The sequence below is a fragment of the Catharus ustulatus genome, chromosome 10 (assembly GCF_009819885.2).
Source record: "Catharus ustulatus isolate bCatUst1 chromosome 10, bCatUst1.pri.v2, whole genome shotgun sequence".
NCBI lineage: Eukaryota > Metazoa > Chordata > Aves > Passeriformes > Turdidae > Catharus > Catharus ustulatus.
Genome location: NC_046230.1, coordinates 9427049 through 9451878, shown reverse-complemented (window position 1 = coordinate 9451878; position 24830 = coordinate 9427049). Strand labels below are relative to the sequence as shown.

Below are 24830 nucleotides of genomic sequence, written 5' to 3'. Positions count from 1 at the left end.
CATTTCTTCTCATCTGAAATTAAATAGGCACAATACTGTTAAACTTTGGTCAGATATTTGATTTTAGAGGGCTACCCACCATTACTCTTTTGATATATCATATTATCATATTCTAATGCTGCTTTTTGCTTTCTGCCTTTTTTTTTTTGTTTTGAAAGCTTTGGTTTTACTTCAGAGTATGCCCCCTTCCTCACTGGTATTAATTTTTTCTCCCTTGCCCTTCTTCCATCTCTTCTTTCCCAAAGTGTAAAACCATCTTCTGCCTTGACTTCAACTCCATTGCCCTCCCCTGCATGGATTGGAAGTCTGAATGGAGTGCAACAGAACTGTTCCTAATATTTCTCACTTCCACGAAATCTCTCCTTTACAGCACCAATCTTAATGCTCTTGATATAAACCTAGTTTAAATAAACCAGAATGCTGGTTTAGCTCATTTCAGACAAAAGCATTGTGCAAAGTCTCCTTGCTCTTGAGAGACAGAGATATAACTCTGAACCTTTATCTCCATTTGTACTCTTCCATCCATCAGAACAATTTGGTTTTGGTGTATGTGGAAAGTCTCAGTTGTTCTGCAACCTCTGTAGTAACTCTGGGCAGCAAAGCAAGGTCATGTAGCAGGAGTCACTTCTCTCCATAGCAGCTGCTCAACCATTCTACCATCAGCTGTGGCAGAAAGCTCAATGGATGAGCAGATACTGTGAGTGCACCTGCAGCATAAATTTAAGTGTGGTCAACTGTGTGCTGCAAAACCTGGTGTGGGTAGCTTTCTTCTCGTTTTCTTCTGTGCATCTCAGGGGGATTCCCACCTGATTTCAAAATAAACCTCTCAAGAGATTCTGACTACTAGATTACATTTCATGAATCATACAGGGTTTTGATGAAAGGCAGCAGTGCTTCATGGCTATCAGATGACTGCTGCCACTGTGGGGGTGAGTACAGACCAGCTCCAGCTTCCACCATCTCCTGTAGTGGACAAGCACAGGCAACTGGTTTTGATGTTCTCTTGACTGAAGAAAAGTTTTTAAAGGCAAAACACAGGATTTAATTTCTAGTTCTAAGCAGCATTTCAGGCTGTCAGCTAGTACTGGCAGCTCTACTTTTATGAGTAAAACAAAAATTGAATTACCTGCTGAAGTACCGAACTGAACTCTAGTTCCCTGCAATAACATTGTTCAGGAATATAGGAACAGGTTTGTTACCTTCAGAACCTTTGGAGCTAAGGAAGATGAAGGAAAGTGGACTGTCGAGGAAATATGGGAACCACTCCTGGTCTTTCAGCTTTCAGATCACTTCCTTGAATAACTAAGGCTTCCAGCTTGAATTAGTGATTGGACTGAGGAATACCACAATAGTGAAAGGATAAGGATTCACCAAAAAGTGAGTCACATGAATACTTCAGGATGTTTTGGGTGGCAAGGGTTTGACATCATCTCACGGCGCTATTCCAAGTCTAGTCCAGCTGAAGCTGGCTCAGACCGTGGACCATGATCTGCTATGGCAAGGTGTGGTAGCTGTACATGTGTGCACACATTTCCATTCAGACAGAAACTGATTACTTCATTGTTCTTGGGCTCAATTATGTGTCTTATTTTAAATTCTGTAAGTAAATATATTCTATAAAAATATACTTTTGTTATCCTGCTAGTGTGGTGCCTCTTCAGAACAAAATGTTATTTTCTGCCTAAACAAAAAGAAACTGTGTGCAATATCTTACTTTACAATTGCTGTCTGTTAATAATTATTGCCAATTTGTGGTTAGCTTAAAAAATAATAGATTCTCTGTGTGTGGTTTTCGATGAAAAATAGCCATTGTGATGTTTGTTGGACTTTCCTGCCTCAGGGATCACTCTGAGTGAGTGTATGGAGCCAGTTGAATTGAATACTTCATGCCTTTGGTGTTTGTTTTTCCTCACTTCTCATCTGTCAACTGCTGTGCTCATTTTTTTTTCATTAGTATTGATACTTGCATGAAGATGAGTCGGCCAGATTCAGGTGCCAGTTAAATGTGTGCAAATCCAGCAGAATAAGGTTTTGACTTAAAGCAGTAAACCAGATCAGAGGTTTAATTCTGTGCTGCTTGCATGTTTCTCTCCCCAAAAAAGAAATCATGAAGTTAGAGTGGAAAATGTGTGTGGCCTCACTGGATCAGCCAGTGGTTGGCTCTGAAATGGAGATGCTGGGAGTTGAGCATTGTGCCACCAATCACTCATGACTTTTTTTGGTGTTTCAAGTAAGGGTTTGGTGTAATTACCTTGATGTTTTCCACAGGTTGTGACTTATGTGCTAAAATTAGCTTGTGCAGAGTACAAGCCTTAGCAGTAAAGAGATTAATTACTGAAATGTAGATTCCTGGAACCAGATGCTCCCCCATTGTCTGAGATGTTTCTGCCATTAGTAAATTATATGCAAACATTCATTGCAGCCATCACTATAGGAGATCTGATCTTAATGAGATTACAGAGAAGCTCTTGAGAGAAACTGCTCTTGGAATTGGGCCTATTCTTTCGCATTTTTGGATCCTTCTCTTTTATGGCTTGAAGTTAAAGAATAAAAAGTGCTCACACAGCTGATATACTTCTTTCTTTTCAGTGCCTCAGCCCTTTCCCTGTCTTTAACCCATTTTCCCATGAGCTTGAGGAGACTTCTCTCATCTCCCTGGAACTCCCCAGAACATGCATCCAGCTGCCTGTTTGGTCTCTCCACCTGCCAGGTGGTGCTTGAGCCTGACTTTGCTCATTCTGGCTGTGACTCTGGCTGGCTTTTGCAGTGCTCAAGTTCCTCCAGCTATTGACCACTGTCAGCTCTTTGGTTTTAGCAAGGGCACAGCCCTTAAGGAGATGCAGTGATCTAAGCAGTTACCTAATCACTTGTTTGTTGCCAAGAATGTCCAGCTCCTCTGGCCCTTCAACCTTGCAGTTGGCTCTCCTTTCATCTTTTAACTGGGTTGTTAGGAAAGAAGCCAAGTCCCTTGTTTGCTGTCTGCCCCCAGGTGTTGGACATGTGCTCCCTCAGACATCCTCCAGATGAATGTGAGCATCACATGTGTCAGAGACAAAGGAAAAGCAATCCTAACCTTCAGTCTGGTGTATCAGGTTGGAGAAATTCACTGGTGCTTTGCATTTTCCAGTATTTCAGATACGCAATATATTTTGTTGCTTGTGATGCCTCTGATTCTTCATGATGGCCATTTGCCCTTTGTAGCACCTGATTTTGTTTGTGCTGACAGTGCAGCAAAGACGTCACTTGGGGAAGGACTCGTGACTGGAGTGTTTGTGCATCTGTCACCTGCTTTTGTTCACAAACCCTCTGAGCAAGCAGCTCTGACAGACAGCACACTCATTCCTCAAACTCATCTGTAAATGCAAAATATTTTAGCAGAATCTATGGAAGCATACAGAATACTTGTAAACATAGTTTGAACTGAAGAACTATTTGGAAATAATAATGTTTACTAACATGTACTTAATTCTTAATTCTTTTTATATAAAAGTGAATCCAAGCCTGGAATTATACCAATATGTTTTAACCATTTAACTCTCTGAATCTAAATAAAACTGCAAGTATAAGTTAATAAAAATGTAATTCTGAAACATTTTACTGTGTTAAAAAAACTGATTCTTGAAGAATGCACTGAAGCAGACCTGCCCAGATGAAATGTTTGAGATGAGTTGACATAAAGGTTTGTACCAGCTCCCACTGAGAAGTTTCTTTACACAGTATTTTTAGGCTGCCAAAAGCTTTTGTACGTGCTAAGTGCTTGCCAATTTTTCCTTTTTAAACGAACTCAAAGGCAATTTTAAGTTACATGAGCCTGCAGAAAGAATCTGAATTGGTGGCTAAACATTGTGTTTTATAAAATGAATTCAAAAGACAACTGTATTTCTTGGAAATATTTTCAAAAAAGGTTTTGTTCCTACAGCCAGGATGTCTCTGCAGTGTTTCAGGCAGAACAAGGAGCTGAGTGAGGACGAACTGCAGCAAACTCTGCTTTATTTCCCATCCACATCCTTTTCTGGCACTTGTTTATGCCTGGCTGTAGTGTGTATTTGTACAAAATCAGAAGTTAACCTTTTAGTTTCTGATTTCCTGACCAATTCTTCTGTTTCCAGATCAAGTGGCACTTAACAGGAATAAGAAGCATGATGTTCTAGGAATTTCCCAGTAAAAGGGAATTTTTTGGACTTCCCATAATTTCCATATTTAAAAAAACCCCCAGAATTTCCAAAGATCTCTTGGTACAGAGTCAGTTGTCAGTGACCAGTTTAGGGTTGATATAGGTGAGAGTGAAGGTACAAGCAAATTGTGTTTGTGTGTTGGATACCAAGAGCAAGATGGGGGAGTGGGGGGGAAACACAAGTAGAGGAATACTGACTCATCTTCATTCCACTGGAGAAAATAATCCACAACGGGGGAAGGAGGAGCAATCACTATGATTCAGCTCTCTGCCTTGCAGGGGCTGGGACCTGGAAGCTTAGAGCAGCTTTACTGTGTTAAGAATGACATTGTTTTGGTCCTGTTTTCCAGTTCACTGAGAAATTGTAAATGAATTTTGCTTTTTGATCTATCCTTGGATAGAAGAGTTCTGCAGCAACTTCTTGGGAGGCCTTTAATACCTTACAGAATTCAGACAGACTTACTGGAATTGGAAAATTACAGAGAAGGGCGAGGAGGCTCAGCAGAATTAGTTCATGACCACATTTGTACATAAAGACTGGGCCTGGACTGGCCTGAAAAATAACTGTCAGGGGATGTGATGAAAGTCATACAAATCAAGAAAGGTCAGAGGCGTGGAGACTTGGCTTGCAGTTTTTTCTCAGAAAAGTGAGAGAGATGAACTAGGAATCATCAAACTTAGGTGGGGCAAGTTTTGGGGAAAGAAATGGACAGAATTAACATGAAAACTGAATTTCCTTGCCACGAAATGTGTAAGCTTGAAGAATGACTGAAAAAGATTGTGAGAGAAGAGTCTTGAAGAACTAGTGAACATGCTGATGCTGTCTCAGGCTGGGTGCAGATTGCTGCATGAGTGCAGATGGAAAGGGTGTTCAGGAGAAATACTGTTACAGTGATAATATTCTGTACTTCTGTGTGAGCACCTGCAGACACAACTGCAGAAATGTGGTTTAAATCCTACATGCTATGACCATGCTTACAAAAACTGAAATTTGATGTGGGATACCTGAAGGGGTAGAATTTGGTGGGTTACATGATCTCTTTTTTTGGTCAAGGTTGAGTTGCATGTTGTTTTAGTGACTTTAAATGGGCTCACTCAGCACCCTAAGCACTGCCACATGGGCATTTTCCTTGTGGTTTTTGCCTTCTTGTTTTGGTAATACTGAAGAGTGCATATTTTTTCATGTCTCAAATAAGCATTTTTAAATTAAGAAAATAAACAAAGACCTGGAAAGGTGAAACAATTCTCTGGGTTTACAGAAAGTTGTGTCAGAGTGAGAAATAACATATTAGATGTTGGTGCAATTTGGTGATGCTGTCTTATTTTCTGTGTTCCAGCAAAACAGAAGGAGAAGGGCAATGTCAAAGGGGGATGCAAATTGTCTTTCTCTCTTTTCCACACACTAAATTTAATTAATGTAAATCTGACTTGCAGAGTTTTATACCTCGCACATTTTTTTTCTAAAATGAGAAAATAATCTTGCTTATTTGCTTTTGAAATATGTGTGCTTTTTGTCTCTTCCAAAATGCCATTATTTAGCTTTCAATTAGAGAATCCAGATGATGAATTATTACATGCAGTTGGTTTCTCAATTGCTTAAGATACCCACAGGCACTAGAAGAGGGTATACAGTAATTTGTGACTTTGAATGAAGTTACAGATATATGATGTCAAACAGAATAATGATTGTAGGGTCAGCTTGGACATGTGTGGAGGAGACTGTGTTGTGTTTAAAAGAAAAAAAGAAGAGGATTCTCAGATATTTTATATCAAATTATAGCATTGTAGATATTGATTGTGACCTTGAGTAAATGAGTGAGTTGCCCAGCCTCCTTTTGCTTCAGTTATTCCAGCTGGAAAATTGGGTGAAATGTGGTTTCTCTTTATAAACCAGATGTCTGATCTGAGATTTTTCTTGGTAAAGAAAAAATCATTTTTGCAGCATAGCTCCATAGCATATCATAGACTGAATAAAAAGGATTAAAATTACAGTCAGAAAAGCAAGCAACAGGAGCCAAAGTCACAGCTGCATTTTCATGTCTGCAGATAGTGTAAATTCAGATGATTAAATTATTTAATCACCTTTCATGTCCCTTCATCACCATGTGTGTTGGTATCAAGGGCTGATGCCAGTCCAAGTAGATGAAAACAAAAGGGGTAACGTTTGTTTGAAATTTCCCAATGGATCAAGCTAAAGAAGAAATTAAAGTAATTGCATATTTTGCTTTTGTACACATCAGCAGGACAACATTGCTAATGAGAAGTTTATTCTTCCAACCCAATTGCTGGTGTAAGAAGCAGCATTTTATGTTCTTAGAGTAAGTGCAGCCCAGTTTGTCCTGGAGCTGTGCAAAGCAGGCTGGGGCTGCAGTGCCCTGGGAGCCTGGCACTGGCACAGGGCACAGCTGGCAGCACCATGGCACAGACCCAGTGCCCTTCTCCTGTGCTCTCCCTGGGGCTCTGTGCCCAGAGAGCTGCTGGGGTAGGAGAGGAGCAGCAGCCAGCACGAGAGCTGAGGTGATGGTGTCTGTAAAAGAGACATCATTAGGTTCTGCAAGGCTCTTTGCATTTTCATGCCTTGTGGCACAGGAATGCATTATATTTGTGCCAGGTGCAGGTGGGATTCCTGCTTGGAAAGAAAGCTGCTGAAATGATGCTGCTGTTCCATCAGTGTACTTGTGGGGTGAGATGATGGAAATGTGGTGGCAGATTGAGAGCAGGATGGTGTGTGCAGGGGGAGCAGCATTCTCAGCCTGTGGGACAGGGAAGGACTGCCTCTGGCTCAGCCAAACCTGCTTCCCAAGCAGGAGGACAGCAGGATGTTCTCTGGGAGCTGTACATTCAGCAAAGGGGGGTAGCAAGTGGCTTTTGGGGTGTGGCTGTTACCAACCAGCCCTTGTGTTTACATGGGCATGTTGAGGTGATGAAATGGCCATTGGGTGCTGTGTGGGGGATCAGGCTGGGAGCTGCCAAATTCCCTCCCAAGGTTTTTCCTCAACGCCTTTTGGCCCCTGGTGAATTCTCTGGCAAGGTACAGGCTGGCACAGACCACCTGTGGATGACTGCTGTCACCACAGCTCAGCTGGAGGGGCTGTTTCAGCCCTGCATGCAGGGCAGAGGCACAGCAGCCTCTCCCAGGGCTGTGAGTGCCCTGATAGCTGGAGCACACAGGGAAGGTGAAGGCACAGAGGCAGGAATCGCTGAGGTCAGCACACTGCTCTGCCTGGAAGAACAGAGATGGATTGACACAGGCAGGGTCTCTGACATCAGGGAGTGCTGGCTGGAAAGATCTGTCAGCAGAGCTGACAGATATAAGGGCTGCTTTTCATGGATATTTATGCAGGGGCACGGTCCCCCTGCCTTGGAGAGCTCACCTTGTGTGCTGATGTCATTTTAACTGTGATGGATTCCCAGCCCTTTGCTGGTCAGAGTGAGCTGTATGGATGTGTGGGCCAGCACCAGCTGCTCTAAAGGCTTTGTGAAGTGTTTGTATGCAAGGCTTGATGTATCAGCTTAAGCTGTTAGACCATAGGTGGAATCATATTTCTCAAAAAAAAAAAAAAAAGGCATCATTCAATTTCAGTTGGTTCAATACCAGAATGGCTTTGCAAAACATTGCTTTAGATGTAGTTTTTCTAACTCAGTTGTTTTACCTTTTTGTTTGCATTGTTTTGGTTTCATATTTTTCTTTTCTTTAAAAAAAGGATGTGTTAAAATGTTCACGGATCAATAATGAGCATTTAATTCCAAAATACAACCTCTTGGTTTGATTTGAGAGTTTTTTGACAGGGAGGAGAGGAGAGAATGTTCAGTCTGTGACAAAGGGAATGGGATGGAGGTCACTAGTGCTTTCTGTTGTCTTTGTCAGGTGCTAGTAAAAAGCACCTATCTGTCCCTGGCCCAGTGCAGTGATCAGCTTTACCTGTCCCACATGAAGCTTTTGGGAAGTGCAGTTTTTAGGTGCAGTGACAAAGCCCTGCAGAGCACCCCCTCTTCCCGATGCAGGTAAGATGAACGTGTGGTGTCCAGTCCCTGTCACCTCATCTTTAGTCCCACAGTCCCACCAGGAGATTTTTGGCAGTCATATCTGAACAAAACACATCCAGTGTGAGGCCACTCAGTGCAATCAATGTCCTAGAGAGCATTCTGAGCACAGAAAGGACAGTGTGTAATGTCTGATCCTGCTGGCCTTGGCCAAACACAAACCTGGCTTCTGGCAGCATTGCCCTGCCCAGGCTGTCACAGACTGTGCTGGGGGATCAGCACTGAACACATCAAAAGCAGCATCAGCCTCTATACCTGCACTGCCTGCATGCTGTGGGATATTAACTGTGTCCATCTCCTCATTATTGGCCTCGGAAGAGCTACACCAGCTATGTCTCCAAATTTTGAGGAAAATTATATGAAAATTTTGAAATTTAGAAAGAAAAATATAAAGAGCTGGTCCTGACCCTTTCCAGGAACCATGATTTTTCATCTTCTCCCCAGTACCTGAGCTAATAGCTGCCTGCTCCCCATGTGCCCACCTGCAACTGTGGTCACAGAGTGCAGGATTGTTTCTGGTTCTACCCCAGGGTGTCAGGCAGGGCTGGCATCCTCTGGTTTTTCTTCTAAGATTTGATTGTAGTGGTTATGCCAGGAACTCTGAAGTGCTAGAAGTGCCACAAGCCATGCAAGGGAGGCCAGGAGGTTCTTATCTGCATTCTGTCAAGCTGTGAAATGTTAAGTGGGTCAGATCTCTCAGTACTGGTCTAGGCTGCACAGACTTTGTGAATGGCAGTATCACTGTCATCACAGGAGTTCTAGTTTATAAATGAAACTAGTTTTTTTTATGAAAAGCCTGTGTTTCATTCCAGAATTTAACCTTAGCATAGACATAATATGCAGTTGATGCAGCTTGTTCTAGCAGAAGGAGTTTTCTCATTTGTTAATTAAACTTTTTCTCAAATCTGTTAAACAAAAGGCCTGAGTCAGGATTATGCAATTATTTGTATATACGCTGGCATAAGTCAAGATTGTGTTTTTGACTTGTACTGTGTTTGTTCAGGTCAACATTGCTCCCAGACAGAAGTCCAGAGCTGAAGGGGGAAGCATTCATTCCCTGAAATTTGCTATGAATCTGATATTTGCATGGGATTTTTTTTCCTTCTCTAAATCTGGGTGGAAAAAATTCCAGTGTGACAAATAAAATTCAGTCCTTAATCCTTCTTTGTTGGAGTTGGTCGATTGCATTATTTTAGAAGGACAGTATGGGGAGTTGATTTTTTGCCACACAGCAGCCCAAATATTCAGCCTGTGTCTCTTAAATTAGCTGAAGATGCACACTTTAGGAACTGAATTTTTGTATCTTTCTATGTCTCCTAGCAAAGCACTATCAAAATGCATTTTCCAATGATCACATGATGTACTGCAGCGGTGAATTAGTTTTGTTCAGTGTTCTTTTTTAATATGTTGCTGTATATCACAATTCAAACTGAAGTAAATGAAGCATGGTAATGAATAGATCTAAAAGGGAAATGAGAAACTAGAAGAAATTAAGGAAGAGGGAATTTAAGTTACTAAAGAACTTGTGACCCCCGTTGAAAAATTAAATGCTAGTGATTCTGCAGCAAAAGAAGTGCATAGTTTTTCCTTAACAGGAGCAGAGATATCAGATTTCATTTTTCTTCCCCTGTGGATATTTATATATTTCTGAAAACTGCTGGGAGCAGATGAGCATGTCCCACAAAGCTGAGCAGAAGGCAATTAAACACTTAATTGACTACTTTACATAACTGATTGTATTGTGAAGGGCTTCAGCATCCTTATTTTGACTTGGTATATTGGGTACAGCAGTTCACAAATGTAAACCCAGGCTTGTGGGTTCTCCTGGGGCCAAATACCTCTCTTTGGAATACCTTGAGGCAAGGATAATGCTTCTCACCTTATACACTATAGTTCTGAATTTAAAAGCAGCACAGGAGCTTTATTCATATTAACATAACCAATTTTATAATCGTCTCAAATTACCTGGTGTCTTTCACTAAAAAGATAGAGAAGTCTTGAGGGAAAATTAGGAAATCTTTTACAGTCGCACTGATGCTAATGAAGTTTGCTTTGCACTTTGCTACAGGACAAAGCATTATTAGACATTTGAATGGTTTTGTTATTCCCCATTACAAGAAGGATTTGCATCCAAAACAGATCTAAGAAAGTGGAGTCTTTATTTGCAGTTGTTTACTATTATTTTGCTTCATATCTCTGTGTGAATGCTGTAGCTTGTTATTTCAGTGTTTTAACCTTTTAATGCCTTGGTGTTGAGAAAATACAGTGATTTTAGTATTGTTCCTGAAATCATATCTACCAGAGATATGGCAATAAATGAGGATTAATAATAATATAAGTAATGAAAATCTTTTGGACAAAAGACAATCAGTGGCGTTAACTGGATGTGGACCAGCTGGAAACTTGAACCTAAGTTCATCTTTTGCATTATTTTGGAGTACTACAAGTTCATTGAAGTTTCAGGAAGTGCTAGTGACCCTTCTCTGTGTGGAAAGGGCACCCTGGAAAGGCTCCTCTGTGCTGTGTCAGGCAGGGAGCTGAGGAGAGCCTTCCCAGGGAAAGGAGGGATGGAACTCTGCTTGTTCTGTGTGACAGTTAGGGAGTGGATAAGCAAAGGAGCCTCTGAGAGGAACCGATACCTGCCCAAAGTTAAACCAGCAGAGCTGATGATTCCAGCATTGAATTTAACTTCTGGCAAGGACCTCTGGTCTTGGCAGTCACATTCCCTGTGTTACATGAGAGGCACCAGGGACTCCAGTAGAGATAGCGTGGTAGTGTGAGAGAAAACAAGGGTGATTCCAGCTTGGTTAATGCAGTGCTTCTATATTGGTAGCTACTTGAAATGTCTGCATACCTTGGCAGGGGATTTCTGTGGTCTTTTTTTTGCCAGACAGATGCCTTTCATCACTGAGTAGGAGTACAGTCAAATCTGTTTTAAGGCATCACACAGCAGGCTGGTAGCACTCAGTTTAAAGGAGGTGATCTCAAATGCAAAGCTGAATGACAATGACGAGATGGAGGGTTAAATCAGGAGTAGCACCACGTTTTAAAACTTTGTAAGAGGAAAGCAACTGATGGATATGGCTTTGTAATGTTCAGGTCAGGCATGCTGGGTTCAGTGTCTGTGCTCCTCTGGAACGGAAACCTAGCGTATGGAACAATCCCTGGAACTCCTGCAGAGGTTTGTTACTTTGGATCAAATGTTACTAATCTTGAGAAATGTGTGAAAGAGCTCCTAAAGTTTGTACAACTCATAATTATTTGTTGGAAAGAAGAAAAAAGGCACTCAGAGTAAAGTTGCAGATCTCAAACAGAGTAATTAATTAATTCAAACAAGTTGTGAGAATGATGCTTGTTGTCCAATTGGCAAAAAAAATACAGAATGAGAAAGCAAAAAAAATCTATCCCTTTGTCCTAGCTATGCACACAGATATTCAGTAAAAATAAAAACCTAATGCATGCCTCATGTGTGCATAGGGGAGTGCAGCATTGCTGCTGCAGCAGGATGAATCCTCAGCTGGAACAAAGAAGAAAAGGGTCTGTGTGTGTGTCTGCACATGTGTGGGCACTGTGAGGGGGTTTGTTCAGTTTTAAAAGACCTTTGTGCCCTGCCAGCCTTCAGGCAGCTGAGCACTGGGTGAGTCTCCTACCTTGATTAAGAATAATTTGACTGGCCATGTCACTGCTCCCGTTTCCACTGCAGTTCTGAGGGATTGAATGGGGGCTTCTTTTTGAGGTGCTGCTAGGATTGCCCCTCTGTGGGGTAGTGGACAAGGGGAGTTGCTGGCATTTCCCATGTGTGGGGCATTTGGGGAGCAGGATCAGTCTGGCAGCTTTATTCTTCTGAGGTGAGAGCAGGGTGTGAAGCAAGAAGGTTCTTAACTGACAGGTTACAAGCACTTCTAAAACTTGTTTTTTACAAACCAAAAATGTATTTTGGAAATTAGCATATTAATTTCTCTGTTTTCCCCTTTTTGTAACTGTCTGCGAATTTAGGAATTTGCAGGGTTCTTCCTCTTATTGGTGTTTCATGCTACTTTGGAAAGGGAACTGCTACCTTGGTCCTAAAGCAGAGATGGCCCTGGGTCCTGGCAGCACAAACCTGTCACTGCATGCCCTGTGGTCCAGGCCACCAAGGGGCTCTGTAGGAGATGGCTGTTCTGTGAATGACTTTTTTATCTTGCAGACACACACACACATATGAAGTAAGAGTGCAGCTGTTTTGGCTTTCGAATCAGGGAGGGTGGTGAGGAGAAAGGATGTAATCGTGTTTGAAACAAAAATAGATGTTCACTTGCTGCGTTTTTTCTACAACTTCCTATTTTGTTTTGCATTAGAGGTGGGGACTGGGTATCTTTTATGGTTTAATGAGACGCTCTTGCCTTAATAGCAGAGTGTTGTTCACAGGAAGAAATGAGTTATTGCTGGTTTTCTTCTTCTTTCTGTTCAGTTACTGTGGATACAGCATGTAACTTTTAGACCTACTTCCCCCTTGAACAACATATGCAGCTTCCAGTTGTTGTGCTGAAGCTGCTGAAGGAAGGAGGTTAAAGGAGCACAGTTTTTAAACAGATATTTGTTGGCTGCTTAATTCCTACGGATACAATGAGCTTTCGTGGGAGATTCAGAAGGGAGCCCAGTGAACTGCGGAGGAAGAGAAAGACCATTAGGAGAGTGAATCAAGGAGAAATCCACAGATTGAGCTGTGTGAGTATGAGCCCTTCTTCCACCTCTTCTGAGAAATGGCTAAGAAATTGTAGGTCACTCTTAGGACTGCACTTTGGAAACAGTAGGATTTATGACTCGTCTATGTAGGTTCACCAAGCCTCATTCAGTTTGTGGTTAGCAACTGAGCGCTGGAGAATGAGACTGAAGCACAGGGGGTTCAGTTTACGGAACTCAGGCACATTAGGGAAACTTTTACAGCCTCACATTGCTGATCAGAAACATACTGAGAGCAGCAGTGTTTGGTAGTCTCTCTGGCACCTACACCAAGTGCCTGGAAGTTCCGTGAAAATTCATACTGCTGTGTCTGGAGTGTGCTATTTCAGAGTTTGTGATCTGTGATGGGCACCTCTCAAGGCCAGGAGGAAGATAGTGCAGGGAGCCACTGGAGAAAGCTCTAGAGCCTTTGGTGGAAAGCTTGGGTGAGGTTCTGTGCCGGGGGCTACACAGCAGCTTTGCCACTGATGGCTTTGGGACAGGACTGAGCCTCCTGAAATTGCACTGCGGGTTCATGTTAGCTGCGCTGTGCCTAGACTTTCCTGACTGAAATTGAAACTGCAGACAGCAAGAGGCAAATCGCTTAGAGCCTGCTGTTGAAGAGTCTTAGGCATGTACTGGTTTTCAGTGTGTTCTCTACACTTGAAAGTCTACTTTAGCTCATAAAGCATTTAATGGCTTCCCCAAAAAGAGATAATGAATCCTTTTCCTCAAAACAAGAGGTGTTTTGTTTTCTTCCATAGTTTTGTTCATCCAATTACTCTGTTTGCATGTGCATGCAGAGGGATCTTTTCAGCATGTTCAGTGTAACAGAATCAGTGATAATGCAACCAAGAAGAGTATTCTCATTAACTTTTTTAAATAGGAAGGAAAAGAACTTTTCAGTTGTAACACTTGGTCACCAGTTAAGACAGTTTGTGGTTCATCTAGTAGTTTGGGTTTTGTTTGTGAGTAGCTGCCTTTTTGGATAGATACTTTACATGGAAGTGGATCTTTTGGACAAGGCTATTTTATGGTGTAGTTTCTGCTGCCCTGAGCTATTGGCATGCAGTCAAAGATGGCATGTTTGAGGTTTGTGGTCAAGGGTCCCAGAAATCAGCTGCTGGTGCTGCTGAAAGCATCTAACTCTGCCTTTGGTAGGTAGGAGGTAGGCACTGCTCACTTGATTTATCCTCTTAAATCCTGGTGAGGAGGGATTTTTGTCATTGTACAAGTCCTGGCTGTGCTTTATTAGTGCTCACCAGAAGTGGTTGCAACCTTACAAGAATGGCTAGAAATCAAGTCCAAATGGTAACAATAACCCAGCAGCCTGCCTGCTGATAAAGAGGAATATATTTGTTCCCTTTTGCATGTATCCTCAGATAATAGAAACTGAGCATTCAATGTAGTGGTGCCAAATGGAAATAGCAACAATACATTGTAGTTTGACCTAAAACACAGAGCACTTGTAGCCCTGTGCCTGTAATTGGAAGCAGAACAAGCCTGTTTCATCAGAGGCTTTTGTGGGTCAGGCTGCACTTCCCCTGACGTGGATGGCTGCTGTCTGTCAGCTACATAGCACAGCTTTGCAGGGGAATCTGTGCTGATTTCTCTTCTTTTCAAACATAAGATAGACTAAGATGGGGTCACTGTGTCATGTTTCTCTGTAGATGTATTTCTCAGTAGTTTGTTTAGCCCTTAGGAAATGCAGGCACACTTGGCTTTACTTTTGTGCCTTGCAATCTGTGTCTTTCTGCCCAATATTTCATAATTGGAGCATGTTAAATCTTTGGCCTACAGGCCCTTTTTGCTATCAACCAGCAACCAATTTCTCCTTCATGCATCAGCCCTCTGCACCTCCACAGAGATTTCAAAGTGATGTCAGCTCCTACTGCAGCTGTGAAGGTCTTTGTGTATGGGGACCTTACTCAAAGAGTGCATTTCTTCAAATACCATTCTTAGACCTGTGTTTTTTGCAGATGGACTTGCTTTATTTTCTGGAAGCTCCATTTTTTTATAAGACTAATAATTATCTGACTAGTTTTAATTGATGGTAGGTTGATGACTGAGCTCGGTGTGGTTGACCAGATTTGGCTGTCGTTTACATCCTGTGTGTGTAAATGCATTGACAGCCACATAATTGACGGGGGGGGAGCTGATGTCAAGGAAACAATTACAAGTTTAACGTCATTGTGAGAGCTGAGTTTATAGTGGTCAAGTACAGATGATATTAATTTTACAGATACAGTGTCTGTGGAAATACTTAAAATCATTTACTCAGATATGATTCTCAGTATGAAAAGATTTCAGTATGAAAAATATCTATTACTTGTGAAGAGATAAGTAACCACAGTGCAGGTAAAGAGGGTTATTCACTGTAAAACGAAGCAGAGCACCACACGAGATTTACCCTATGGGACAGCAGCTTTTTATAAGTACTCTAGAAGTTAAATGCTATCTTTGAAAAGTTTATTTAGAGCTAATGCAAACATTTTTTGTTAGCTGTTTTCACTTCAGGGGTTTCTGAAATGGTTGAGGCCTTTTCAAAACAGTTGTTTGCTCAAGTCAATATCTAGGTCTTCAATTTTAGGTTTTAATAAAAAATGAACGATGGATGTTTGCCTTTGCACTGCAACTTCATCAGACATACAATAGTGATCAAATGTTTAGCATCAGAGCATGATCTAATGAACAGACATTAGAGCTTTCCCTTCAGTCCTTGAAAAACAAACTCTTCTTATAAAAAGAAATCTTAAGTTTCAAAGTAAACTGTTTTAAAAACAATCCTGTGCTGCACATGGTGTTACATAAAATCTACCCCATTTTAGCAGCAGGTTTGTGTTGGATTAATCTGGTGGAGGGCTGGGTGAGGTAGGAATGCTTGGCACATCCTTCTTTTTTGTACTTCCCTTGAACTTGTACACAGATAGCCATGGGTAGATCTCTCTGTCTCCCTAATTCATCCAGTTTGCACAAATGGAGGGAACCAGTTTGCCTGTTGCTGTATGCACTTCTATTATTGCTGTGTAGGTGCTACAGGTGTCAGAGCTTGGCTTCTACCTCTAGGGGTTCTGGGGCAAAAATTGGGACTATCTTTTCTTTAAATGTGGATTTCCTGTGCCTAAAAGACTGTGTGAAGTTATACATTGTGTGTGCACACGTGCACCAACAGACTCAGAAGGGCTGTTTACATGAACATTATACTGGCAACTGACAAGATTTGGTCAAATCCACTATGTGCAGCTTGCAGAGACTGGTTTTGTTAACATTTCTGCTTGGGGCCATGGCTCTGCCCATCTGAGACTGTGCTAGAAGAAGCAGATATGAAGCAAAGAACAGCTGAACTAGGCTCACTTCAGCATCCCCGCTGTGGTGCACAGGGCAGGACAATGCCCTTGTCCTTCCCTGGACTGAAGGAATCACTAACGAGGCAAGTGCCAGCTCTGTTGGCAGTTCCTCTCTGCTCCCCCACAGTTCCCATCCCTTCTGCCCATCTCCTTCCACCGCATCCTACCTGTCTCTTCAGATGTCTGCACGAAGGGGAGTGAGTTGTGTCTTTGGCTTTTGCTTGCTTTCTTCATGAATAGATTCTGTGTGGTAGACTCAAAGAAAACCTTTTGTTGCTAAAACTGCACATTTTTTTCCCCAGGTTTGGGTCAGGTAAGGGGAGAGAAAGTGTCTGAGTGTTGCTAGGTTAGAGGTCTATGTAAATTATTTTTTTTAAAAAAGCACTATGATGCTTTACAAAACTTTCTTGTTTTTCCCCTGAGGTGACCTATGGGCAAATATTTAGTCTAGGCTTCAGAAGTTCTCACTATTTAGAAGTTGTTATTCTTGACATTTTGAAAAACCAGCCAGTTAAATCCCAATTTAAAACTTAGCACTTTCTTGTCAGTGGCTGATTTTTGTAGTTTCATGATAAAATGAAATTTTGTAGTCTCCTTCCTAAGAAGAGTTTCAAGATATTACATAAGCAGGGAGAATGAGTAAGCTGTTGCCTTGTTACCCTGAATGTTTTTGTAGATTGTGCTGGTAATTTTATCACCTGTCTAAAAGGGCCTGTGCTAGTCCATGAAGATGGACATGCCCATGCACTGTCATTCCAGATCAGAAGGCACAGCACAAGGCTGCAATGCCAGGTGCATTGGTCATGGTTGGGAAGCAGAATTCAGCAAACGCATATGTCTGTAGCACAAAGCATCTCCTCTCCCCCCCCAACAGTCCTGTGTGGCTTCCTCAGTTTAACCATGAGGGAGGTATTTTTACGAGGGTTGGGGCTTTCAAAATTCATAATGAAAGGAACGATAAATTGTGCCTTGAGAAAGAAGAGTTATTAGAAGGAGTGGGTGGTGCCCAGTTGCCTGAGAACAGATCTCTGTGGTTTGAGCCGCCTCGGCCCTGGCCGCTCGTCGCTCACCGTGCTGCAGCTCCGGGGGCTCCAGCTGGACCATCAGTTCTCATGAAAGTTCTGAGTTAGCTCATCCACATGAGAGCTGTCCTGGGGTGCCCTAAACCAGGACAGAGGTGTTTCTATTTTTCAAGACATGCTGAATTCTCTTCCAGTAATTTTTAAAGCTGGAACGTAAGTTGACTTACATAGATTGTGGTCCACAAAACAGTGGTAGTCTAAGTAATTAAGATTCATCCTATCCCATTTGTAAAGTAAGTTTTACTTAGTTAAGCAGGTCACTTATTGGTATCAATCAGAATTTTCTTTGAATAAGGAAGCTTTAAGGAATGAAAATTACTTTCACTTTTATTATTCCCAGAAGGGTCCTTCAACAGGTTTTCTTTCTTTTGCTCTGCTTGAGCTGATGGGTACTATAGCATTTTGGCAAGTAATTTCTGAAGCACTAGGAATTGGGGGTTGGATTCTTTGTAATTCTTTGTGATTTTCTCTGTAGCAGAATCGTGTGGGAACTGGCAATCCCCTTAATGAAATTTATTGGCACGTTGGCTTCAGTGCTGACACTGAAGAGTATATTAGTTGTGCTGTGCAGCCCTGACTGGATCCTTTCCAAGTGCAATTCTCCAAGGTTTCCTGAAAGTCATGACAAATTAAACATTTTGGACCTGACAAGCGAATGTATTTTAAGGTGGAAGGGGGTGTGTCAAAGAAAATTTTCTTTGTACCGCTAATTTTAATAAATTTGTTGACTGTGGATCACATCCTGAGCCAAAGGAAGCCTTTGTAATGCGTCCAGAGAGTTTGTTGACTGTAAATAGATGCAAAACAGGCCAAGCAGTCATAAAGAGGAGATCTCAATCAAAAAGAAAGACAGTCTGCCTGCTGGTTCTGGCTGTGCTTCCTGGTCCATACCCCACGTACCTTTTGCAGACCGTGAATTGCCTGCCCTGTGCTTGAAATGGAAAACTTATTTCCCTTAAAGGAAATCTATGACATGATGCAGAGTGTTGGGAGCAGAGGGAAGGCAGGCCTGTGGGGTGAAGCATTTTGGGTGGGAGATTCCTGTTGTTCCCAGCTCAGCTGCTTGAGGGTGTTGGGGACACCTTAATCCCAGAGTGTTTGTGCTCCCTGGATGCAAATGCTGCCCCAGGACTCCCTGCCAGGAGTGCACGGGGTCTTGGGCTGCTCACCCATTGTGGGAACCCAGGACATCCCTCTGGCTTCCCTGGATGGTTCCAGACCTAGGCAGGGGCTCAGGAACCTTGGCACAGTGCCCAGAACCCCTGTGCCTTTGATTTCTCTCCCTGGGAAAAATTACCACCCTTACATGAGGAGTTACAAGTCACAAAAAATAAGTAGAGTGTAAGTTAGATTATTGTAAGGTGAAAAAGTAGGTTTTTAAGATTGTTTATAATAAGGGTCTGGGGTCGAGATGGAGGAATTTGGGCATATTCTGTCCTTCTTTCTTCTTCTTCCTAGCATCCATCTTTTAGGTGATGTTGGCATTTTTGGATTGGTTTGGAGTAGAACCAGACTGTACAATATAGGTGATAGGTATTGGAAGATAATTGTAAATAATGTTTACGTAGTTTATAGTATGAAAAGATAATACAACCCTGAAGGTGGGCAGTGTGCCTGGGACTGACCTGCTGAGGGGATCTCGGCTGGTCAGGGAAAGAACTTTTAGATTAGATAAAATAAACAACTCTGGAAACAACAGAAGATGTCTCCTGACTTTTTCTCTGGTGCTTGGGCTGGAGCACAGAGACTCTAAAACAACACAGATGGTCATCTCAGGCTTCAGAGACACCACCGACCACAACCCATCATCTGGTGGGGAAAAGCTGCACCCAAAGGAGAAATCTGTCCCATGGAATTCACCCCAGGCACCAAACTGCTCTGCTGCCCTGGAAATAGTGACATACATTGGTCTTACAGACAAGCACAAGTTTTGGTGACTCTGTGAGACCCAAACTGTTTTACAGCCTCATCTCCAGCTCCTTGAGTGTTCAGGCAGCTGCAGGTAGCACATCTCAGAACTGCTGGGCATGCTGGATCTCTGGTACATCTGAGACAGAGTTACATTCAGCCTTTGTGCTACATTTTCTCCAAAAGTCATGGAGTCTTGGCTGGTTTTTAGCTTCAGTTTGGACAGACTTGGCAAAGAAATACTCAATTGAAGTTGGGCTGCCCTGGTGAAATATAATTAGCTGCATTTATTAACCATGTGAAAACATAGAAAGATGTGTTATGTCAGAGACATGGTATTTAACTGGGGAAAGGAAAAGAAGAACAGAGGGGTGTGAGAAGCATTTCATGTTGGTGTTATCCTAGAAAGCAGTTTAATTTGCTGTTGTAAATTTTGGTGGGATTGGATTTGGTTCATGATATCATTAAGAAGTCTAAAAAAAAAGAAGGAAGGTGATGCTGTGGTTTTAGTAAGTGGCCCTTTCTTTTTTAAGTGCCTATTTCAGTATTTCAAATGTATACTAGAATGAATTGTCATTTTTGACAAGAGAGAGCTTGGATAAAATATAAAATCTGAGTCTTACTTGATTGTGACCAATCTGACTCTCACAAATAGTTTTGACTCTATGTATATGAATCCTCCTGTCACAGATACAGGGTTGGGGGTAACTGAAGTCCATCAACTTAACTTCTTTCTGTTTATGTTTCCTTAATTTTTTTTCTTCCCGGTGTGTGGAAGAGAAGGAATTAATTTAAACATCCCTATTAAATTCAATAAATTTTAGATATTCATGATTTGACATTGGAATAATATGATATTAAAGCATTAGAAAATCATAGCAGTTAGTCTAGCTTATTTTTAGAATGGGGAAGTTCTTGGGATGACTGTTCAGAGACTATTGGTTTGTTACATCGTTTCCTCCTTCAGGGAGTGCTTACAGAAATGAGGCTTTAGGAGGATGAGATATAATTGCAAAGAAAATATGGGTACTAACATCAGTGCAGTGCACGATGTCTGTGCATCTGGAGGCAAGTCAAGTACCAAATTTGATTCTGTAATATCATTTACGTGGATATTTTGGGTAATTACCACTGGGAAATATAATCCTTTTTTACCTAGACCAGGAGATGATGGCAGTGAAGCCATAGATCACTGATGGAATCTGGCCCGTTTCACCTCTGTGAAACTATATTGTCCTCCTATGGTGTTGGCTCTGATTTAACATCTCTCCAGTGTTGCAAAAGTGTGGAAAAACTGGCTCAACAACACACAGAACTACTCTGCACTGTCAGAGTGTGAAGTAAATGGCACTGCTGAGAATGTTGTAGCAGGTGAGGAATCAGAGAATGCCTTTTTACTAGATGTATTCACAACCATTTCAGCACAACTAAATTCATTACTCACTTGAGATGGAGAATATAAAAAGCATTACAGAAATCCAAGCCAGTGTAATTTGATTTTGGCACAGATTGCCAAGTTGGCCTGTTTCCAAAAAGAACAGACAAGTTAAATTGAGAAGAGGCAGTACTGTGGTTATTAAATTAGCTTTAAATCAGCCCCACTCATTTACAGATCTCTGCTAGTGCTTGAAGGGAGAAATTTGCTAATCCCAATCACTGCTTCTGTCTGCTTGGGAGGAAAAAACTGAGCAACCACCCCACACCAGCAGAGATAAGCTGCTAACTAACCAGCTGCCACTTCCCATCACAACTGCAACACAAGCATTGCACTGCTGAGCCTTGCCAAGTCCAAAACGCTGGCTCTGCAAAGGATAGAGTCAGTGTCCACAGAGCAGAGTCCTATGGTCTGTAAGGACATGCAGAATTGATGAAGAGAGGCATCACGTTTATTGTACTATCATGCTTGTTGCTGGCAGGGGGTGGACTAAATTATCTCTGCAGCCAGTGTATTGACAAGGATGGGCTATTACTTGCATCTCTGATTTATGGGAGCTGGCATAATACAGTATTGCATTTTACACAGGATTTTGCTGTACTGACATCAAGGGAGAATGTAATTTTTATTGCATCAGTAGAAAAACATCACCATAAATATTGAAGTGCTTCACTGACAAGTTTTGTAGTAGTTTTGATAATGTCATATCTGCTTGTATTTAATTCAGATGTGTAATGTTTCTCCAAAGATTTCTCTGTTAACATCTGTTAAAATGCTTCCATCAGATCATGCCCTTTGCAGCACTGAGAGCAGGAGAGTTAGTGCTGTGGGAACTGTGATGTTCATACGCTTGCTGTGTTCCTCTGCTTCGGGGTTTTCTGAGTTGTATTTTCGTCTCATGTAAATGACCTTGCAGCTGCCAAGGAGAAGTATTCCCCTGGAGTGTTTGAACAGCTTTCAGTAGTGGCTTCCTGAGCATTGCCTGTTTCTGAAGAGCAACGTGACACAGCTCACCCTGCCTCCACTTGCACCCCAGCATCTGCAGAATATTAGTTTTGAAGGGGATGTTGCTGTGTTCAGCCCTACCTTACCGGGATTTCCAGGGGGAAGAAGGAATACCTCTTCCTTCTGCTAGCCCCAGCAAAAAGGGGAGTTTCCACAGGCATAGAAAACTTTTAAATGGTGCCCATTTTTATGGGATTTCCCCATATTTCAAGAGAAGTCCCAAGATTTAAGGGGTTTCCCAGCTCTTCCGTAGTCTACAACTTCAATAGGAAGGTGACAACTTATGTCATTTATTTGCTTAATGTTTTTTTAGGAGATTTTGAGAACTGACCTTCAGGATGCTTCCAAGGAGAATCTGACCAAGATTAAGATTGTGTTGACACTTGTCTTGTTTTGGAGAGCAGACATTTTATGATTTCAGGGGCATATCTGTCTTACTAAGAGTTGAGATTGTTGCAGAATCATTAGCCTGACAGTATCAGCTCTGGGAAGAGAGGGTTATCGGTGTAGTCAATTTTCTGCAGAAAATGTTCATGTTTTAGTGGAACCACTACACAGGAAAAATGCCTGTGTGAAGCACTGGTGCCTCATAAACGTCAGTGCATGTTTGTCTTTCACTTTGAGTTTTCTGATAAATGGTTGCTATAAGATTTCCTACTGAAGGTAACAGCTGCACTACTACAACTTTGATTTCTGCTGAACTTGAACTGAGTGGACTTTGTTCAGGCGTAGGTATCATTACCAAAATCAGTGGTGCAGTATAGATGAGACACTGTGTGCACTGGTGTTTTCTCTTCAAGGTCTTAACTCCTTTAAATACATGTTTATAAAGTAATATTTAATAAGTAGATGCAAAGACAGATTTAATGACAAAGTTAATGAAACTCCTGCCAAAAAGATATCACAGTGACTTAACACAGTTTGGAAGGGAATGAGAGCAAGCTGTGTATGGTGATGTGGCCAAGTGACCCCATTAAGTTCCTGTGGGGAGCTACTGTCAGCAAAAGGCAGAGACACACCTCGCTAAGGGATATGGCTGATACTGATCCCAAGAGCTCCTTGAACAGGACTGGATCACTGTGTCAGCTGGGACAGGCCAGGGCTAAGTACTGGCTTGGGACAGCTTAAGGTGATGTGGCTGGGTTCATACCAAGTCTTATGTCCTAGTAGGGCTCCTTGTCTTAACTGGACATCACGAAACCAGAATCCAGTCCTGTCACAGAATCTAAATCAAAAATTAAAGTGGTTTTCTTCTTTTCGCTTGTAACTGTTATGTGTTGATCTTGCCTGTCTTTTACAATCCATTCATGTCTCAGCATCAGTAGATAGTGCTTGTGGCCTATGAATGCTAAATAATAATGATTTTTAGAAGTTTATTTCTCATAAAGTGTGCAAATGGGAGTGTGAGGGTTAATAGATCTAGAAGTGAGGTAATAGATTGAACTGCTGAAGGAGCAGTTCTAACTTTAATTGCCTTGCCAGACTCCGGTGGAGCATTGATGCTTTAAGCAGGGAGTTGGAGTAGATGACCTGCAGAGGTCCTGACTTACTTTGTGATTCTTGGATCAGCTGTTCAGCAATTGAATAACTTTCTAAGAACATGTGTATTCCTGTGTTTTGATCTAATTTGTATGGTTGTGTTACTGATACTTAAACTTTTCATAGATGCATTTGATGCCAAGGGGAGTCATGGACTCAGTGTAGAAGGGAAACAATGTTCATAAGAAATCTTGAGATGACTGTTATTACAGAATAAACATCTTTCTAGGAACCAAAAGGGAGAGGGACTATTTGAATCATTGTATGTACAACAGACTATACATGAGATAGGTAAAATCATATATGACGGACAAATCTCATTGGAGAAATTTGTTTTATGGAGATGTCAAAGATTTCTTTTTCAATATATCTTGGTTCTGATTTAGGGAGGACAGAGGGAAATTCTATGTAATTCTGAATAGCCCAATGAAAGTACAGTGGATAAAATACTACTTTTCTAATGCCCACTTTTGAATCAGTCTAAGAGAGTCAATGTTTCTGCATTTGCTTTCCACTAGTGTCCTTTTTCTCTCTCATCACTTTTTTTTCCGTCCCTTCTGGCGGTTCTCTTGCCCTTTCTCATTCACTCTTCCTGATGTTTAGATCTTTGAATTGAGTAAATGTTCTCACTCTAGTACATGACTCTTCATTTGTTTAATGTATTCTAGCATGTCAGGCAGGCTTCTCTTTTTCTATTTTTGGGTTGTATTTCAAGACAATGTGACTTTACTTTTTCCTGCAGTGGTTTCTTACTTTACTGCTGTTTCAGGCAATAGTAGTACTGGTATGATGATATTAGTCCTGCTTTCTGACAAGAGAAACCATGGAGGTGGATGCCAGACAGTTTATCCCTGGAGAATGACCTTGGATTATTACCAAGTAAAACAATATGGTGGCTTTCACAAGCTGCCAGCAGTTCAAAAGGTGAATTGTGTAAGACAGTGAAGAAATATGTAGGTTTCTTGTTCTGAAACATATTAGTTTGCAGTCCTATCCATGTTTAGTTCAAACTGGGTCCATCAATTTTCTTGATGTATTTATGGAGAAAGAGTTCCTGAGACTTCTGGGTAAATTAATGTGGTGGTTTCAGTCTCTGTAATGAGCTGACAGATTGCTCTGGAGTTTTGGGATGGAGAGTAGCTGTTACAAGTGGCCCAACTTTCTCACTTCATTCTCATGCATGAGCTCAGATGCAGCAAGCTGGGAAGAATGGAATGAAAGGAGATGTTATCCATGCTTTGTTGTACAAAAGCAAAAATGCCACAGATCTCAGTTTATGATGGGGGAGGAAAGTAAACTTGTGTGTAGAGACATCACCTGATCTTTTCTTTTTTCCACAGCAGGAAAAACCCAAACTCTTGGAGCCTTTGGATTATGAAGCTGTTATCACAGAGATCGAAAAAAATATTGGGGACAGCCAGTTTAAGGATCTGATATTATTCCCTGATGATGACTTTTCAGTAAGTACAACACAAATATGAGTTATTCCTTTGCGTAGGGTTTGTTCTGTTCATTGATTTAATCTCCACTGCTAGATGGAGAGCCAGAAATTGTCCAAGGGCTCTCTAAGATTTTCTCAACTCATGCATAATGCC

The 24830-nt window shown here is 41.6% G+C and overlaps 1 protein-coding gene across 12 annotated transcripts in view; it reads left to right on the top strand.

The window, feature by feature from the left end:
- Nucleotides 1-24830, top strand: part of DOCK10 (dedicator of cytokinesis 10) — a 120521-nt gene that overhangs the window by 6910 nt on the left and 88781 nt on the right. For 8 of the 12 annotated variants that reach the window (XM_033068471.1, XM_033068469.1, XM_033068470.1 and 5 more), the window contains exon 2: nt 24576-24695. In XM_033068471.1, the coding sequence (XP_032924362.1) occupies nt 24576-24695 (120 nt within the window). Of the gene's footprint in view, nt 1-12761; nt 12926-24575; nt 24696-24830 lie in introns of those variants that run through there. The other 4 variants (XM_033068472.2, XM_033068475.2, XM_042779596.1 and 1 more) reach the window with 4 other exon arrangements.